Source organism: Loxodonta africana, chromosome 2 (assembly GCF_030014295.1).
Source record: "Loxodonta africana isolate mLoxAfr1 chromosome 2, mLoxAfr1.hap2, whole genome shotgun sequence".
NCBI classification, from domain to species: domain Eukaryota; kingdom Metazoa; phylum Chordata; class Mammalia; order Proboscidea; family Elephantidae; genus Loxodonta; species Loxodonta africana.
The window spans coordinates 161,946,243-161,967,390 of record NC_087343.1 but is presented as its reverse complement, the minus strand read 5'-3'; the positions used below and the strand labels follow the sequence as shown (position 1 = coordinate 161,967,390).

The following is a 21,148-nucleotide window of genomic DNA, read 5'->3' as shown; positions in this document are numbered from 1 at the left end:
TCAAAAGTTTCTCTTTTTTTCCAAATTACATACCACCTGACCTGAGGAAGAAACTCCTCAAACACAACTACCAAGGACAATGCCAAATTCAGTACCGAGTGTTGAAACATCCTTCTAGAGGTTTTCATGTTGGGAGACAGTTTAATGAAACTTTAATCTAGCTCTGTCACTTGCTATCTAACCTCTCTTAATCTCTGTCTCATCTTTTTATTGTAGATCAGAGGTACTGAAGTCTACCCTGCAAAACTATTAGAAGATTAGAGACATTGCCCATAAAAAATCTATTAATGAACCCAGCAAATGAGAAACAATTTTAAAAATGTTAACAGCTATATTAGTATTCCCACATATTTTAATAATTACATAATTATCTTCAACATGAAAATACAACCAATTCTGGGATGACCTGACCTGTATCACTTCCATGACCAGAGAAATGTTCATCACTCAGTGCAAAATAACAGAAGCAGGACCAACGTGTTCTAACATCATAATCAGGAATGTCATTGTACTTACAGGTGTATTAGACATGCTGAGCGGTGTTGTTCCTGGTCTGCTATTCTCCTCACACCTTCCTGCACTACGTATGTGTATATTAGTTTGGTGTATCCTAAAACAAAACAAAGAAAGCTTCAAAGATGAGAACACACACACTTATAATGAGAAAACACCAAGGACCGATGTGGGTAGCGTTTGTGTGTCAGGCCAGAACTGAAATTAGGAGTATGGTCTCTGATCTGCATTTAGCCATTGTCCAGTAGACATTAGCCAAGTTCAGTCTCTCTGTTTTGATTTAGCTCCAGGTTTTTTCCTTAGTCTGAAGTTATTGTGTCACATTTTATTCACTTATAATATAGAATTATTGAACATAAGAAATTAAATGTGAGGCTCCTCAAGTCTAAAAGCCACTGTTTTATAGAAGGGAAAATTGGATCTCAAGAGAGAAATTTCACTTTATTAACTATAATATGTCTTGAAGAATATAAAATATAACAAGACACAATCGCATAGTCTGAATATTAAAGTTGGAAAGGATATTAACAGGTATGAATTTTAATGCCTCTATCTTAAAAAATGTTATGAATCAAGCCTTTACTGGTTTTCCTCTGGAGACAGACCAGTCCATTTTGTCTTTGGACACTGCTGAAATTGAAATTATTTCCCCATAGCTTCCTCTAAGGTCGCATGAATCAATACTATTCCTTCTTGCCTGGGATACCATAAATATTCTATTCTCCATATCATATACTTTCAGTTCCTTTAGCAACACAACCCATCCTGAGGCATTCTTTATTAATATCTTTATAATTTGAATTTCTAATTCTAAAGTTCCTTTGAGTAGAGAATCACATCTGATGGATTTATATAGTTAAAGGAAAGCTTTAAAAAATTAGATAATTTAGGCCTTCACATTTACAACAAAGAGGAATGGAAGGATTTGGGTGTTGAAGATAAGGCATATATAGTGACTAAATTTCTGGAGGGCTGTAATCATTTCTTAAACAAAGATTTCTTAATCCCTCAAACTGTATAAGATACATGGATGGATTTCAAGTGTTCCATGAACCTACAGATATTACACACATAAGTTGTTAGTGGTACTTTATTTATTTATTATTTTCTGGAAAGAGATAGTTTTCTTTGTACTATCGAAAGAAACTTTGGGACTCAAATGTTTAAGGAATTACTGCCTTGGATATAATGCTAGTGTAGTAAGGAGAGAATAAAACTATATTTAGACCCAATTGAACAATGTTAAAATTCTTGTTGATATATGCCCTGGTTTTGAAAAAAATTTCCTGGACTCTGTGAGCCTCAGTTTCATCTTCTATACAAAGAAGATAATACTTACGCCATAGCAGTTATAAGGATTTAGTGAGAGAGTGAATATGCCTTCTCTACAGATATGAGAATATATAAAGCACTCATATTTATATTTTATTACTTTAAGTATATAAACTGAGGAATAGCTTGTTCTTCAAAAAGCTTCATTCTAAAGGAAATAAATGTGAACATAAATATTTTTTCAGGATTGTGGAGCAGAATATCAGAGAGTTCCATCCTCTTTGTTTACTGTGCCCTAAGAAGGATAGACCCTGACTTCAATTTAAGTCAGGTTGGGATAGCATAAAAAAAAAAAAAACTAGTGCCAATCAAGATTTGCCACAGTTCTCATTGAAACCTGGACAAATAAAGACTGGAAAGAGTGAGGCATGTGTGCAGAGGTGAGAAAAATATATTACCAGAACCAGATATCATTTGAGCAGACAATCAATAACAAAACTATAAGCAAAAATGAAAGCATTGAACTGAACCGTTTTTACTTAACCTAAAGTAGAAATAAAATACTTTCATATCTAGCAATCCTTCTCAATAACCCTATGAAGTCACCCAGCTCACAGAACCCTATCTACTTTCCAGATGAAGAAAATGAATCTCAGAATGATGAGCTAGTATGCCCGCAGATGCACAGATAGTAATAAATTTCAGACCAGGCGCCAGATCTGCCATTTGTTCCAGTCTGCTCTGTCTTTGGAATGATACCACTTTTTCCTCCAAACGAAAGTCTTAGACAGAGTGGGCAATCAGTGACTATCATGTAGCCATAGGGTACTCTAGTGATTATAGGCTGGGCAGTGCTTCTCAACTATTTTTTCTCTGCTACAAACAGGACGGATGAAATTCATACTCCCTTGAGTGTATACAGGCTTATGGAGATTTTACATAATTTGTTGCAGCCTTACCATTTTTCTCTTTCTTTACCACTCAGTAAAGTATATAACAATGTAGGTAAGCAATTTATTAAAGGGATAACCTTAAATTCTCTCTATTTTATTCGGAAGTACTTTTATTAAAGGGATAACTTTAGATCCTCTCTTTTTTATATATAAACAAGACCATTCACAAATTGGAATTTCAACTACTGAGATTAATGAATTACTTGCAACACATGTCAAATTGATATCAGTGCACTGCTGTGGGTCAAGACTATAATTGAGAACCTCCACGCTGGAAGATATGCTGGTGTGAATTGTGTACTCACAAGTTTTCATGACAGAGCATGCAGGGATTGTTGTATGTCCGGTCATTGTCACCACAGACAGGCTGTAAATTCTTTGGGCAAAGGTAACCCATCCTGGGCAATACTCGGTAATGTTTGCACATATCAGATTCCTGAATAAGCAAAAAATAAAGAAGACTTATTCAATAGCTCCCAAGGCTGAGGCTTGGCTTAGGAAAAACTATTGATTTCCACAATCACAGTTGAATGAATGTTCATAGCAGCACTATACCTAAAAGCCAAAAGATGGAAACAACCCAAATGTCCATCAGTTGATGAATGGACTTACAAATTGTGGTACGTACATATAACAGAATATTATTCAGCCTTAAAAAAGAATGAAGTACTAATACATGCTACCACATGGATAACAGTCAAAAACATTATGCTAAGCGAAAACAAGAAGTCACAAAGGGTCACATATTACATGATCCCATGATTCCATTTATATGAAATATCCAAAAACTAAACCAAACCTGTTGCTGTCAAGTCGATTCCGACTCTCAGCAACCCTATGGGACTGCCCCATGGGGTTTTCCAAGGCCATAATCATTATGGAAGCAGACTGTCTCATCTTTCTACCGAAGAGCAGCTGGTAGGCTCAAACTTCGAACTTTCAGTTAGCAGCCCAGCACTTAACCATTACACCACCAGGGCTCCTCATGAAATATCCAGTAGAGTTAATTCCATAGAAATGAAATGTAGATTGGTGGTTGTCCGGGGATGAGAGAGGTGGAAATTTGGGGTAACTACTTAATTAATACGAGGCTTTACTTTGGGGTAATGAAATGTTTAAGAACTAAATAGAGGCAGTGGTTGCACGACATTGTGAATGTACTAAAGACACTGAATTGTTCACTTTAAAATGGCTAATTTAATGTTATGTGAATTTCATCTCAATAAAAATTTAAAAATACATAAAGAAAATTTGATTGAAAAAATATGCGAATTCACAAATATAATTGGAAAATTTAACATAGCACTTTCAGTAACTAATAGAATAGACCAGAAAAAATCAAGATACAGAATACTTGAGCAGCAATATTAACCAGCTTCTCTTACATAATATTTATAGAACTCTATATCCAACAACTGCAGACTATACATTCTTTCCAAGTGTACATGAAAATAATTATCAAAATAGGCCATTAAATGAATGTCAATAAATTTTAAAGTATGGCAGACATAATGATTAAGTCCTCGGATCACAGTGAAATTAACACTAGTTTTCATTGTTAGCTGCCATCAAGTCAATTCCGATTCATAGCGACCCTACGCGTGCAGATTAGAACCACTCCATTGGGTTTTGAAGGTTGTGACCTTTTGGAAGAAGATTGCCAGGCCTCTGGGTAGGTTTGAACCACTAATCTTTCAGTGAGTGGTCATGTGCTTATCCATTAATAGGTAACCTATTAATTAGTATTCAAATTATATTATTTTACTAGTATTATTCTAATATAATACTAGTAATCAATATGATAATTAGAAAATATCTATGTATTCATAAATTAAGCAACACATTTCTAAATAGCTCATGGTTCAAAGATGCAATCATAATAAAATTTAGAAATGTTTTGAACTGAATTAAAATGAAAATATAAACTATCAAAACCCAGCAGCTAAAACAGTGATTCGAGGGAAAGTTATTACATCAAGTACACATACTAGAAATAAAGAAAGATTTAAAATCAAAATCTAAATGTCCATCTGAAGACACTAGAAAATTTTGAGCAAATCAAGCCCAAAGAAAATAGAAAAGAAATAGAAATCAATGAAATAGAAAATGAAAAATTGATTCAAAAAATTAATAAATTGATAAACATTTGCAAACTTGGCTTAAAAAGGCAAAAAAAACACAAGGAGTAACTACACTGTTGAGAGACTGGATTATATATAGATAGTAACATATTCCTGTCACAGGAAACCACATGGGGTGTGGTCAGGAGGAGCAAGTAGTAACCGTTACTCTCGAGAGAGTGGATAACAAGGTAAGAATGGCCATGCCAGAAACTAGGTGAAGGGACAACTAAGAGGAATTGATGGATGCCAGTGCAGCAAACACAGAGGCCACAAATTGATCTTATGACAGCAGGTGGAGAAAGTCATTCATCCATTTGACCTCCTAGATCAATCTCAACCTTAGAGGCTGTCCAGAACTCTGGTATTATTATTAAATTTTATCATATCTTTGGACTTCTGATATCCAAAACTGTAAGAAAATAAATCTCTGTTGTTTTAAGCAAAGAAAGAAAAGAAATAAAAAGGGACATCCCTACATATACTATCTATCTTAAAAGAATAATGTAGAAATGTTATAACTATATTCCAATAAATTTGGCAGCCAAGATGAAATTAACAAATCCATTGAAAACCACTTTCTGAAACAGATACTTGAAAGGACTAAAACATTTAATAGTATTATATCCGTTGATATTCAGTCCAGAAGAGGAAAGAAGTATTTGCTTGTTTGTTTTGCTAAATATAAATATCTACTTTAGATTGTGGTGAGTTAGATTATAGTGAGTTCCAATTCAATATAGATATTCTGGGAGAATTTAAATAAGCAACTTCTAAGAAACCCTGGAAAAAATAGAACAGAACCAGGAATACCCTCAGTATTATTCAGGTACCTGCTGCTACAGAGTTTGAAACTACCAAGAAAAAAGCAACACAAAGAAGCAGCAGAGGCAACAAAGACAGAACACTTCTCTGTCTCTCTCTCTCTTTTTTTTTTTTTTGTTTTCTCTTACATATTACGTTAATTCTGTGGAAAGAATTCTGTTGATTCTACTTTTAAAAATACCCTGTATGTAACCATACCCCATGTCCTCCACCACTATCACCATGGTATAAGCTATCATTATCTCTTATGTTGATTAATGCAATGGCCAGATTCTCCCCTTGCCACTCTGCAGAGTATTTACAATATAGCAGCCATTGTTATTCTTTTAAAACATAAACCAGATCAAGTCACTGCTCTTCTCAAAAGTCTCACTCAGAATAAGAGTCAAAATCTTTAAAATTGTCTGCAAAATCCAATACAACATGGCCTCCGTTTACCTTTCTGACTTAGCCTACATCTCTCTTCAAGGTCACCCCATTTCAACTACACTGGACTCTGCTGTTCTGTGACATTTTCCTCAAGGCTTTGCTGTTCCTCTTTTTGGAATGTTCTCCGCTCAGATATGCATATGAAATCAATCCCTTTAGGCCTTGGTACATATATCACCTTCTGGAGAGCTCTTTCCTATACATGATATTTAAAATTGTATCTCCCCCTCCCTTAATCCCAACATTTACTATACTCTTTTACTGCTTTATGTTCTCTTCGGCATATTTTACTTTTTCACGTTATCTATTGTCTCTGTTCTTCCAAAATAATATAAACTCCACGAGGGTAAAGAGTTCTGTATGGCTTGTTTAGGGCTATTGATCCAGTATATAGAAATAATGCCTGGAACATAGTAGGTGCTCAATAAATATTTGGTGGATGAGTAAGTGGACTGCTGGATGGGATAAAACAATGAATAAGAAATATGACTCTCTTATCCAAGAGAAAGCTCAGCTTAGAACAGTGTTGTGGATAACAAGGAAGCATGAGGGGGCTTCTGCTGTGAAAGTGATGTGCTTTTTCTTGACCTGGGTGCTGATAATATAGATGTGATCCCTTTGTGGTACTTAATTTAGCTATAAACTTATGATATCTTCATTTTTTCTCTCTGAGTATTATACTTTAGGAATCCCTCAGTGAAGCAAATGGCTAAGTACGGGATTATTAACTGAAAAGTTGATGGTTCAAACCCACTCAGAGGTGCTTCAAAAGACAGGCCTGGCAATCTGCTTTTGAAAGGTCAAAGCCTTGAAAACCTATGGAGTGGGTCTACTCTGCACACGTGGGTCACCATGAGTCAGAATCAACTCAACAAAAACTAATGACAATGATTATACTTTAATAAAAAAATTGTTTTAAAGAAAGGATAGATTTTGTGAATAGCTCTTCCCCAAACTTAGGGATCCCTGTTGCAGTACCTAATTAACTAGAAATATGCAATTAATGTTTATTCCACTTGTGCTGCTTATCTATTGTTCTAGCCAAATTGGGCAAATACTTAGATATAATTCATTTTTGATATCTTTCTTTTTCCTTTCTTGGGTCATCAGCCCAGGTGATAAAGTTACCTTCTTAAGGCCCTACGTTAGATTCCATTTCATGAGTCTACTTCATACTCTCATATCCCCATTGCTTTTCCACCCCTCATATTGCCAAAATAAAAAATAAATCTGATTAGGCCAATTTACACTGAGGAATACATACATCACTGATGTCCATCGGTCTGTATTTTAAACAAAAAGTTTTCACTACTGTGAATTGCTGATTGGTGGAATTTCCTAAGAGTGAGCATGCCAAGCATCGCCTTCCAGGCCTTTGGGAAAATGAATTGATTGGGGGAAGGAAGTTAAGGGGAGGTGTGATGAACCTTTGTGGTCTCCTGAAATTACAGAACCGAGGCACCTAACTATCTTAACTACTTGTTTGGCCACATGTGGGGCCAATTACACTCATTACACATTACTATTTTAAATTTCAAAATGTACTAAACTGGCTTGGAAAAGAGCTCCAAGAACACAGAATAATGCACTATTGAGTTATCCCGGAGCTCTTACCATGCATGAACTGCATTTAGTCCTCAAAGGACTATGGAATTGGGGTTCACGGAGAACGAGGGACAACACGATTAAAAAAATCAAGAATGCTAAGTTGAAGGTAGTTTTGTTTAAAGATTGTCATACTTACCAGAGAAGAATTGGGGGAATCTGGGCTGACTTTTTCAGAAGCTCTAATATGAATTGGCTCTTCTAGAATTCTTGCCTTTTCCAAAGCCTCTTTTTGACTAGAAAAGGAGACAAAAAATAATTTTAAATGCTATTCACAAGAACCAGCTCCTTATGCCTGTAGAAAGTTAAGCAGTACTAATAAAATATAATAGAACCATAAAGCATTCCATCAGAGAGTGACCAGGGCCATAACATTAAGAAAAGTACACACACAACGAGGAGTTGATTTAGAGATCTCATCACTTAATAGTGTTAGACAACATCCCTAAACTCCCTGAGCTCTGATTTCCTAGAACATAAAGAGGACAAGTATTAACTCTTGTCTCAAAGAATATACTGTGAAATGCTATATAAACACTGATTATTACTGTTTCGTTCACAGTGTTTATGACAACCATCACCAGCATAATCATCATCATCATGAACCTTTATCTGTCATGTCTGTTTGTCCCCAAATCTGGTTGCTTGTCCAAATAACCCAGAGACTCCTTCTAAAAAATAAATTCTTTAACCCTGGAGATTCCGATTTAATGTATTTTGAGGTGTAAAAATCTGTATTTAAAAAAAGATTTCTTTGTCTGATGACCAGTCTGGTTGCAGAACAAAGATATGAGAAAATTTTTTATAACTGTGATCCTAAGAGTTGAAGAGTGTTGTTGTTTTAAGGGACACAACTAAAAAGTGGCATGGTTGGAACTTACATTCAGATTTCCTGTCTCCAAGTGTTTGTTGTCCTATATTAGGGTTCGCAACTTAAGGACCTTGAATCTAAAGACGTAATTATTAAATTGGCATTTTCTAGAAATGCAGTCCCCCAGCTAACTGAAGGGGGAGAAGAAACTTCTTACTCACAAGACAGCTCTGCACATGAAGCACTTGTTTTTATATAACTTCCCATCAGCACCACGCACAGGGTCATTTTCTCGAGTGCAGATGAGCTGCTCATTCCTAACACGCTGCCGAAAGTTACTGCACTCGTCCTAAAAAATGGGAAAGGGAAAGTTAACATGGCTTTTGCCCTTCTTGACTTGGTGGTTTTCTCAAACTTGGTTAGGCGAAGTCTCTTCTTGGCCCGAGACTCAAACTCACTCACTGCACTTATCCTGGCAATGGAGGCCAAGGGACGCCCAGACTGTCTAAGCTTTCCATTCTCAGCTTCATTCAGAATCTCTCTTTACTGGTCCTAGAAGTGTAGGGGAAACATAAAGCAACACTTGATACACCTTCTTGTCTCCCTCTCCTCTTCCATTCTTCTTTTCCCCTATTTGCCACATGACGTGTACTCTTAACCAAAGGACCATCTCACAGGAGTCTAACGGCAACTGTGATTGATTATCATCATTAAAAGATGGAAAAAGACATCAAGGGAAGAAGCTAAAGGGAAGGCTTGAGATCAGTTGATACTGTGTGAATTCTTAAAATCTATGTCCACAAATTACCTGAAGCCTCATTTCACATTTAAAGTATCAGAGGTAAGCATGCATTAGAGGTGGTGCAAATTTCACCACATATTTTTCTATCTAGGTTTTTCCCAAAGAGGAGAGTCTAAAGCAATAATTGACACACACTTTTGTAGAATCTCTACACAATCAAGAAAAGCATCAAACTCCAGAACCAAAAAGAAATCAATTCTCTTTGAAGTAAAAGGTTAGCAACTTTATTATTCAAAAACTGGAGGAGAATACAAGATTCTGAGGGTGAAAAGTAGAATTATTTTGATGTCTTTTAAGAAATAACCTTTGAGTAATTTGAGGGTTTGGCTCTTGATTTTTCTTCTTCATTCTTTTTTCTTTCATTAGCTTCTCGCTCACTGCAGAATGAAAAAGGATAGGAGTATTTTTCTCTGGTTATTTCTGAATTTTATTTTACCAAGTATTGCTCTAATTCTAAACATCAGGAAATGCAACATTATTTTTTCAAAAATCTAAAAATTTTTTTTTTAGTAATCAATTTTCATGTATATAGCAATGCTATCAACTTTTATAAATTCAGTTAATAAACAATAATTCAGAATGGTATAACCCTAAAAGGCTATTTATCCTTTCCTTAATTAAATATATTAACAGCTTTCATATAGAAGGTTGCTTTATTTCTTTTTTTCTTTTTAAATTAAATTATAAATAAACACTACAGTTTGATTGTTTCTTATTTAGTTATAGTGTTCTGAAGTTTATAAAGACTTGTGCAAATATTATCTCCTCAAATCTCCACAAAAACTATATGCTGTTGGTTTTATTATATACCTATCTATAATGTCCACCACCAGTCTGTCAGTTTGCCATACTGTGGTGGCTTGCATGTTGCTATGATGGCACAGTATTTCAAATACCAGCAGGATCACCCATGCTGGATAGATTTCAGTAGAGCTTTTTTTTTTTTCCAGACTAAGATAGACTAGGAAGGAAAACATGGCAATATATTCCAAAAATGAAAACCCTGTGTATCAGAAGAGAATAATGTCTAACTGGACTCAAACATGACAATGATCCTGAAGATGACACAGAACTGGGCAATATTTCGTCCTCCCGTATATGGGTTCGCCAGGAGTTGGAGCCAAATCAACAGCAGCTAACAGCAACCACATATATAAAAAAAAAAAAAAAAAATTTTTAATATATATAAAGTAGGTATTATATACAGGGAACCGAGGCTCAGCAAAGGGAACTGACTTTTACTCAGGTAAGCTAATAAATCAATGACTTGAAAGTTAATGATCTTGCCATTATACAACAGCTTCCTTTCCTATCTCAGTGGCTCAAGGTGACTATGCCTTTGATTATCAAAATTAAAATTTCTGTGAAATTGTTTTGGAAACTTACTGACTTCTGCAAAATTGAGGCACTATTATTACATTTTTAATGTGTGATGCCAAGTATCTTAGGTCTTAAAGTAAGAGGAATTATTTTCCGACAAACTAGCATACTATATCAAATCGATCAATAAACCTCTTCACGTACAAGATGCTCTGACACATAGCACACTTGTTGACATGCATCTTGCCATACGGGCCTCGAACAGGGTCATTTTCTCTGGTACAGATAAGCTTTCCGTCTCTCAGCTGGCTCCGGAATTCATGACACTGATCCTACCAATATGAGCAAAAAGATGTTATTACCATAGTCTGATTTTTAAAACTTAAAAACATGATTGATTGGTTAGGTATGAACCCATGACATTTGAAGGAGAAAAAAATAGAGCAAAAAAAAAAAAGGGTTGAAATGTGTTTTATAAGCGCTTCATTCAAACCCTGACTAAGAAGTTTGAATTCTCTCCGTAGCATCTGTCTCAATGTCTGTGCTGTTCCAATGGAATTTCACTATCACTTAAAGCAACCCATTTTATTTTCAGACAGTTTTATATTAGGCTGAGTCTGAAATCTGTTCTCTTTGCAACTGTGTTCATTACTCCATCTTATAGGGTCAAATTCAAAAACCCTGGAATGAATGAAAAGACACTCCTCTGACAAGACCTACCAACATGTAAAATTTTAGCTTTGTTCCTCAATAATATTTTTTTTTAATTATCAATTATATATTACATGCCAAAGACTTTGCTGTGTGCTGTAATGGATGTCCTTTAAGTTTTATAAAAGATCCCATAAGATTGACATGCATTATCCCCATTTTACAGATGAGAAAAATAAGGCTCAGAGAGATTGAGTAATTAAAGAAGTTGATGTGGTATTCATGATTTAGCCTTGCCAACAACTAGACTGTGTTGCTTTTTTTGTTTTTTTTTTCTTTGTTTTCATACGACAGAGAAGAAAGCTCTCATCCATTTGTAAGAATCTAGAATTGACTTTTTTGTTCACTTAAAGACCTTAAAAAATAAGCCAATGGAACTGAGCTCGCTGAATCTAACCTCTGTTGGACTCTTTGGAGATCTACAGAAATCAATCTTCAGCTTCTTTTAAGCCCAAGAGCCAAAGTAGAAATATGGAAAAACAACCTTAGAAAATATTGCTAGTAATCCTGATTGTAGTTATCCTTTCTATAAATTGCGATACTGATAAACAATTCCAGGTCTACTTTTATCTGCTGCATTTTAAATGTTCTTTAGAACTGAATACCTGATCAATTCATCAAGTGTCTCACAACCGTCATTTTTGGAAGTTTCCAGAATTATTTTCTTTTCGAGGTGTCCAAAATACCACATACATATATGTACATAGTAGCATAGTTCTGCCTGTATTGCAATCCTTAGTTTGAGTGTTCAGTCTCTAGCTCTTCTATTTAATATTTGTGTGTGGTTAATGTCTCCGAGTTTTTCTCAACTGCAAAATTGGAACACTATCACCTACTTCATAGATTGTGGGGAAGATTTAATTTGATAATGCATGTGCTTAGTAAGGCTTATTTTAATTTGCATGTGTAGATATGATCCTACATTTCTTTTTGCCAAAAAAAAAGAATTTTTAAAATATACTTATATAATAAAACTTTCTGTTTGAAATTTCTAAAATAGATATCATGAAACTGAAAATTAACCAAAAGTTTAAATAGATGGCCAACAGAGATAATTTGTAGTAGTAAAACAATGCCTTTTCTGAAAGCTATTCATTTACCAAAATGCCAACAGAAAATCCCAAGATATGTTTTAAATAATGATGTTTATCACTGGTGTTTCTTTATGCTGAGCGAGTATAAAACCCTCATTGCAGTCAAGGTGATTCCAACTAGTGAAAAGTTGTCTCACTAGCGGGGAAATTTGCTATTTTGCTTTTTTAACTGGAGTCCATAGATGGGGTAGAAGAGGTTGTATTGTGTAATATTCTTTGCATTGGTGTTATAAAGCTTTGAACATTATTTATAAAGCCCAAATTGAACCTTTAATATCAGTGGAGAGCTAGATCAAGATTTTATCATCTAGAACTCCAATAATACTTGCTTTCTTGTTTGTTATTTTTGGCATTTGCTTGATTTTTTTGTTTGTTTTAAAATATCAGATAATAAATTCACTAGAAGCAACAATAATTTGACAATTATCACTAATCCTATATATGTGTAGCAACTGTGTATGAGTTTCTCTTAGGGTGTCAAATAACATGTTATTTGCTTTGCAAAATCTGGCCATGCCTCTTTTGTTTACCATTATACCCCCAGTGACTGGGACAGAGTTGACATTCAATAAATATTCATTTAACGGACCAATCAAATAGCTAACAAAATTTAGGTATTAATATACCTAATATACATTACCTTTTTTTCATTGCTCCTTTCACCATTTTCTCTCTTGTTTTCCTCCTCTTTCTTTTTTTCAGCTGCTTCCCTTTCCCTGGAAGAAATGATGGAAAGAATATTTTTAACCAGAGTGAACAAACAGCTTGCTAATTACTACAATATCTGTTCTAAAAAATATTGTCATTTTTTTCAAACTGATGAGTTATGGTTAGTATACTTTAAGACTCACAATTTAAAGCCCATTAAAGTTTAAGATTTGAAGATTATCTCAGGGCAATTGTTTCAGGGGTTCATCTAGCCTCCATGGTTCCAGAAAGTCTGGAGTCTATAAGAATTTTAAATTCTGTTTTGCATTTTCCCCGCTTTTGATCAGGATTCTGCCATAGATTCTCATCTCATGGCAAAAGAACCAGTTGTTCCTGGAGGCAATTAGTCACACATTCTATTTCTTCCTTCTATTCTTGACTCTCCTTCTTTCTTTGTTGCTTCAGGTGGATAGAGACCAATTGTCATACTGTGGATGGCTGCTTCCTAGCTTTTAAGACCTAAGCACAACACAACAAACTAGGAGGTAGAACAGAAGCACTAAACATGTTATTAGGCCGATTAACTGGAATGTCCCACGAAACCAAAAAAAAAAAAAAAAATGCCTCCTTTGAGCATTGTGCTCTTTTAAGATATATTTACATGAGATCAAATTGACAACAGCTATTTTTTTTTTTTTTTACTCGAAAGATTAGATAGGAAACTTGGGGAGCAGCGAGTTTATGTTAATGGGAGAGGAACAATTCAGAAAAGGAGGGTGAGAATGATTACACAACTCAAAGAATGTGATCAATGTCACTGAACTGTACATGTAGAAATTGTTGAATTGGTATATATTCTGCTGTGTATCTTCTCAAAAACAACAAAGATAAACAAATTATATATATACATATAAAACAATCCAGTAAAAAAATACTTACAGTCTTTCTTTACACATAGTACACTTATTGCTGTGTGTCTTGCCACCTGGACCCCGGACAGGGTCACTCTCCCGAGTACAGATAAGTTGTCCATTTTTCATTTGACTTCTAAACTCATCACACATATCCTAAAAAGAAGGGAAGGATATATTGGAAATGCTATTTCCACGTAGTATTTTATTGGAGTTGACTATTAGAAGATTTCAGTTTGAGAATTAGAAAAGTTGGCAGTCACTTAAGCTTGCTGTGGTAAGCAGAATAATGGCCCCCTGAAGATGTCCACATTCCATCTCTGTACCTTGTGAATATGTTACCTCCATGGCAAGGAGGAATTAAAGCTGAAGATGAAATTAAGGTTGCTAATCAGTTTTAATCAGTTGACCTCGAGGTATAATTATCCTGGATTATATGGGTAGGACCAATGTAATTACAAGTCTTTATAAGTGAAAGAGGGAGGCAGAAAAGTCAGTGTCAGTGATATAAAATAAGAAATACTTGATGGGTCATTGTTGGCTTTGAAGATGGAAGGGGCCACGAGCCAAGGACTGCAGACAACTTCTGGAAGCTAGAAAAGGCGAGAAAATGGATTCTCCCCTAACGTCTCCACAAAGAAATGAAGCCCTACTGACAGGTTGATTTTAGCTCAGTGAGACCCACGTAGGGCTTCTGAAGTCAAGAAATGTAAGATAATAAATGTGTGTTGTTTTAGGCCACTATATTTGCTGCAATTTCTTACAGTAGTGATAGGAAGCTAATATACTGGCTGAACCTTATTTTCATCAACTATCAAGTAAGGTTGAAAAGCCTTATTTCATCAGGCTGTTGAGAGAATTAAATAAGCTACCATTTATAAAAGTGCTCTGTGTTAAAAACAGACTGAATCATTTCCGTATGCCATTGTATTTCTACACTGAAGGATCTACTAAAACCCACTGCCATCAAGTCAATTCCTACTCATGATGACCCCTTGTGTGTCAGAGTAGAACTGCTCCATAGAGTTTTCCATGGTTATAATCTTACAGAGGAGCTCTGGTGATGCAGTGGTTAAGAGCTATGGCAAGCTACTGCTGCTAACCAAAAGGCTGGCAGTTAGAATCCACCAGCCACTTCTCGGAAACCCTATGGGGCAGTTCTACTCTGTACTATAGGGTCGCAATGAGTTGGAACTGACGCGACCGCAACGGATTTGGTTTGGTTTCTTTGGTTAAGCTTACAGAAGTAGATCGCAAGGTCTTTCTTCTGTGGCAGTTCTGGGTGGGTTCAAACCACCAATCATTCACTTATTAGCCAAACACAAACTGTTCAAGCCACCCAGTGATATTCATATTAATTGTGGCTTTTGATCATCTAAGTGTAAGATCTTGACTGGCCACACTGACAGCTTCTTTCCATATCTTTGATGGCCAACCATTGTCTTACAGAAATACCATTCTTGTCAAAACCTAGTAAGTAACTCACCTTTCCTGATGCTGCTTCAGCACTATTTGATCTGAGGCCAGAATTATTCTTTTCAGTTGCTTCTCTTTGACTGGAAAAGAAAAGAGTCAACACCCATCTTGTTAATACATACTCAAGGTTGGAAAGGGTATTAGAGTTTATGTACCCTAAACCACTGCCTTCATAAAGATTCTTTCTGCACCTCCTAGAGATGAGTAGTCAGCTTGGTTACCGAGACCCCAGTGCAAGAATCTCACTCATCACAATGGAGACATTCTAGGTAGATCAACTCCAGAAATTACAAAGTCTCCTCTATTTGTGCCAAATTTATCTCCCTAATACTCCCATCCTTTGGTCTTATTTTAAATTCTGAGGAAAACACAGCCTGCGAAATCTGTGATCTCTTCATTATCAGTCTTCCAGATGTTTAAAGGCAAGTCCAACTTCCTCAGTTCCTTCACCTTTTTATCATAGCTCAAGGATTTTAATCCTCCACCCCACTACCCATTCTGGTTCTTTCATTTATGAGTTAACCCATTATAACATTACTTCTTAAAGTGTAGAACCCAAGATAGAAAGTAGACAAGTAATCTAAAAAGTACCTTAGGATCATGCTGATTTATAAGTTAGTTTTCTCATAATATATTCACGCCAGTGGCTTCTAAATTTTAATGTCCATTACAAATCACCTGAGACCTTGTGGAAAATTCAGATTCACTGACCACTCCAACAGTTTGACTCACAAGATCTGGATTAGGTCTCAGTAACCTGATTTTTAATAAGTAAGCCAGGCGATTCTGATGCAGTTGTTCCAAGATACAGACACTGAAAAACTCTAATACATATTGCTCTTTCAAAGTTTCACTTGGTTTTGCACACAAAGAAAAGACATGTACATGTATGTATGTAACTATATATGTATACACACAGACACACACACTTATATATATACTTCTTTTCAAGGAGTTTTATATGAGAGCTGCACGAAATAGGGAAGTGGTAGTAAAATATAGTCTAAAGGTTCTACCAAATATAAAGCTACTAAATCTTAATTAAGTGAACTATTAGAAAAAGAGGGTACCTACAATGATTCAGTTTGGTAGAATTCTGATTATTCATGGTTCTCCTCAAAAACATCCAGTGGCCTCCCATCACACATGGAATAAAATCCAGTGTCCTTCTTAAGGCCTAAAAAGCCACATATAATCTGGTCCCACTTCCTTTATAAACTAATTTCCTACAATTCTCCTCCTTACTCGATAATCTGGGGCACAGTGTACACTCCAGTGTGTTTCTTCAGCTTACTAATTTCATACATATCTTCATGACTTTCCATTGGCTCTTGTTCACCCTGGACCATTCTTTCTTCAGATATTCAAATAGTTCATTTCACTCACTTTATACAGGTCCTCCTCAAATGTCCAGCCTTCCTTGAACACCTTAACTAAAATAGCAGCTCTCATCTCTTTCTATTGTATTATCTTGTTTTATTTTTCTTATTACTGCCTCGACTTCCATTACATATCTATTTGCTTATCTATTATCAGTGTTCTATATTATATTATAGTTCCATAATGGCAGCAGCATTGTCTTGTTTGCTTTGGCATTTTAGGCCTTAAAGAGCCACATAGCAGGCAATAAATAAACACTTATTGTAGGATTGATATTTTTCAAAGATTGTTTAAAAAATCATTTATATTGTTTTCTAAATACTCCAAGTATCTCATTACGTAGATGAAATTGTTTACTTAAGAAAAAGTTTTATCTTAATAATTTTCTGTATCTGAGAATCATCAGTCGTTCTTTCACAAAATTATCCACTATTAATATGTGGTGCAGAATGAAACAGAAGAAATGACTCAATTCTTTTCGTCATATCTGCACAGGTTTAGTTGTGCAAAGTTGATATGGCATAAAAAAATCATATAACATTTGTCATTAATTATTGCTATTAATGTCAATATTTAATTTTACTGAGCAACATTAATGACAACATTAATAGTGACAACTTACATTTTCTATGTGCTTATACCACACCAGACACTGTACTAAGAGTTTTATATACAGTTCATCTCATTCAACTCTCAAAAGAAACACTACATGGCTGCTTTGGTTATTGTAGTCCCCTGTTTAAATATGAACATATTGAAATCTAAGGAAGTGAAAGAACCTGTCCAAGGACATGTGTTTTATTGACTATGCAAAGACATTTGATCGTGTGGATCATAACAAATTATGGATAACATCGCAAAGAACAGAAATTCCAGAACACTTAATTGATCAAGACGCAGTCATTTGAAGAGAACAAGGGAACACTGCATGGTTTAAAGTCAGGAAAGGTTATGTGTCAGGGTTGTATCCTTTCACCATACTTATTCAATCTGTATGCTGAGCAAGTAATTCGAGAAGCTAGACTATATGAAGAAGAATGGGGCATCAGGATTGAAGAAAGACTCCAATTAACAACGTGCATTGTGCAGATGACACAACCTTGCTTGCTGAAAGTGAAGAGGATTTGAAGCACTTACTGATAAAGATCAAAGACCACAGCCTTCAGTATGAATTGCACCTCAACATAAAGAAAACAAAAATTCTCACAACTGTACCAATAAGCAACGTTATGATAAACAGAGAAAAGATTGAAGTTGTCAAGGACTTCATTGTACTTGGATCCACAATCAACAGCCATGGAAGCAGCAGTCAAGAAATCAAACAATGCATTACATTGGGCAAATCTGCTGCAAAAGACATCTTTAAAGTGTTAAAATGCAAAGATGTCACCTTGAAGACTAAAGTGCACCTTACCCAAGGTGTGCCATGATGTTTTCAATTGCCTCATATGCATGTGAAGCTGAACAATAAATAAGGAAGATTGAAGAAGAATTGATGCCTTCGAATTACTGGCAAAGAATATTGAATATATTCAATACTGAATACCGAATATACCATGGACTGCCAAAAGAATCAATAATCTGTTTTGGAAGAAGTACAGCCAGAATGTTCCTAAGAAGCAAAGATGGCAAGACTATTTCTAACATACTTTGGACATGTTATCAGAAGGGATCAGTCCCTGCATTGTAAAGTAGAGGGTCAGTGAAAAAGAGGAAGTCCCTCAGCAAGATAGATTGACATAGTGGCTGCAACAATGGGCTCAAGCATAACAATGATCATGAGTATGGTGCAGGACCAGGCAGTGTTTGGTTCTGTTGTACCTAGGGTCGCTATGAGTCAGAACCTACTCAATGGCACCTAGCAACGTTAATAAAGACATGGAACTGAAATAGCCCATCTGATGCCAAAACCCTGGCATTGCCCCATTCTGCCATCTTGCTTCTATTAAAGAATTTTAATAATGTAGAATAAATACTATACTGATAACTAATATTGGCTCTGAAGCTTACTCCCTATGAGACCTTTAATAAACCAACTACTCCACTGGTCCTCCATTTTTCTCATCTGTAAAACGCAGCATTTGTATCAGATTTTTTCACAAGCCCTTTACTACCATAATCTTGAATTCTTTTTTTTTTTCTTTCTCTTTTCTTTCTTCTTTCGTGGTAGGAGGGGGGATGGTGAAGAATGTATGTAAGTGGCAGGGAGAAGAATATCACGTACATTTCTATTAAATGTCATTGTAATAGAGGCATTGAGTTTTAGAACTACAAGGACATTTCAAGGTCACCTAGAAAACTCCCTCAATTTACAAATGGAACTAAGACATTATGTTATTTGATGCAATAAAACAAAAGTCGCTGACAATCAGTAGATAAGAACTGCTTTGGGTGAAGGGAAAGACAACACTCAATACAAGGAAGGTCAGCCTAATTGGACTGGACTAAAAGCAAAGAGGTTTCCAGGATAAAATGAAAGTTTCAAAGGTCAGTGGAGCAGGGGCTGGGGTCTGGGGAACATGGTTTGAGGAGACTTCTAAGTCAACGGGCAAAATAATTCTATTATGAAAACATTCGGCATCCCACTTTGAATTGTGGCGCCTGGGGTCCTAAATGCCAACAAGCGGCCATCTAAGATACATCAATTGGTCTCAACCCACCTGGAGCAAAGGCAAAGGAAGAACACCAAGGTCACACGACAACTAAGAACCCAAGAGACAGAAAGGGCCACATGAACCAGAGACCTACATTACCCTGAGACCAGAAGAACTAGTTGGTGCCCGGCCACAATCGATGTCTGCCCTGCTAGGGAGCACAACAGACAACTCCTGAGGGAGCAGGAGGCCAATGGGATACAGACCCCAAATTCTCATAAAAAGACCATACCTAATGATATGAATGCGACTAGAGGAATCCCAGAGACAATGCTCCCCAGAACTTCTGATGGCACAGGACAGGAACCATCCCCGAAGACAAATCATCAGGCATCAAAAGGACTGGTCAGCGGGGGGGAGAGAGATGCTGATGAAGAGTGAGCCAATTAAATTAGGTGGACACTGGAGAGTGTGTTGGCAAATCTTGACTGGAGGGGGGATGGGAAGATAGAGAGAGTGGGAAGATGGCAAAATTGGCACGAAACGAGAGACTGAAAGGGCTGACTCAATAGGGGGAGAGCAAGTGGGAGAAGGGAGTAAGATGTATATAAACCTACATGTGACAGACTGATTGGAATGGTAAATGTTCACTTGAAGCTTAATACAAATTAATTAAAAAAAAAAAAAGTGGCTGAGCTGGATCATAAACCACTCCAATTCATTGCCATTCATCAAGGGAAAATAAATAGAAGAAACAGGCCATGGAATACACAGTAAGTGTGTCCCATACAAAAGAGAAAAAAAAAAAAAAACTGCTCTTTTAAGATGTGCTGGCCAACTATTCAAAATGACCATAGCAAAGTCTTCCTAGGATCCAGGCATAATGTGTTCTAAAGAACAATTATCTACTACGGTGATACTTAGAGGTCACAGACTTATGTTGGAAAATAGAGTGGGAATCAGCCACTTGAAGCTACCTTTGCTAGGGTTCGTTGCCCCTTAGGTGTTTCAAGCAAAAGAGATCGTAGTTGAGAATTAATCAAAAGATTATTTTTTTTATAGAGGGAGTCATAAGCAAATGACACATAGCCATTAATAAGGGTGTGATTATCTCTTAGACATGCCTGTTGACAGCAGTACTTACAGTATTTCTTTACACATGATACACTTATTGTTGTATGATTTTCCATCAGCACCACGTACAGGATCGTTCTCCCGAGTACAGCTGAGTTTTCCATTTTTTATTTTTTCCCGATATTCAGCACATTGGTCCTGAAAGGCGAGAAGAGAGCAGGCCTCCTAGATTACATGGTCTGTTGATTTTTATTAAATTTTTTAATAATTTGAGTGAAAATCATATCCACCTCCCCTTATAAAGAATATAACATCCAGGCTAGAATCATCCATATTCTTTCTAATTATAGGAGGTCAGTTGTCATGGCTACTAATGTTGCTTTTAAGGTTTTACACAGGGAAATTATAAAGTTGGCTGAGACGTAATGCAGAGAGCAAGGGTCAGCAAACTATAGCCCACAGGCCAAATTTGGCCTGCTGCTTCTTTTTAAATATAAAGTTTTGTTGAAACACAACCTCACCCATTCATTTAGGTAGTCTTTATGGATGCTTTCTTGCAACCCTGGCAGAGTTGGATAGGGGCAACAGAGACCATATGGCACACAAAACC

The 21,148-nt window shown here is 36.0% G+C and overlaps 1 protein-coding gene across 1 annotated transcript in view; it reads right to left on the bottom strand.

The window, feature by feature from the left end:
• Positions 1–432: 432 nt before the first annotated feature.
• SPINK5 (serine peptidase inhibitor Kazal type 5) overlaps positions 433–21,148 on the bottom strand; it is a 79,877-nt gene continuing 59,161 nt past the window's right edge. Inside the window, exons 23-32 of the mRNA XM_064277919.1 lie at positions 20,609–20,736; positions 15,501–15,570; positions 14,043–14,170; positions 13,096–13,171; positions 10,855–10,982; positions 9,635–9,707; positions 8,750–8,877; positions 7,857–7,953; positions 3,044–3,174; positions 433–610 (exon numbers count right to left, since the gene is read on the bottom strand). Of these exons, the coding sequence (XP_064133989.1) occupies positions 448–610; positions 3,044–3,174; positions 7,857–7,953; positions 8,750–8,877; positions 9,635–9,707; positions 10,855–10,982; positions 13,096–13,171; positions 14,043–14,170; positions 15,501–15,570; positions 20,609–20,736 (1,122 nt within the window). The 3' untranslated portion in view covers positions 433–447. The remainder of the gene's footprint in view (positions 611–3,043; positions 3,175–7,856; positions 7,954–8,749; positions 8,878–9,634; positions 9,708–10,854; positions 10,983–13,095; positions 13,172–14,042; positions 14,171–15,500; positions 15,571–20,608; positions 20,737–21,148) is intronic.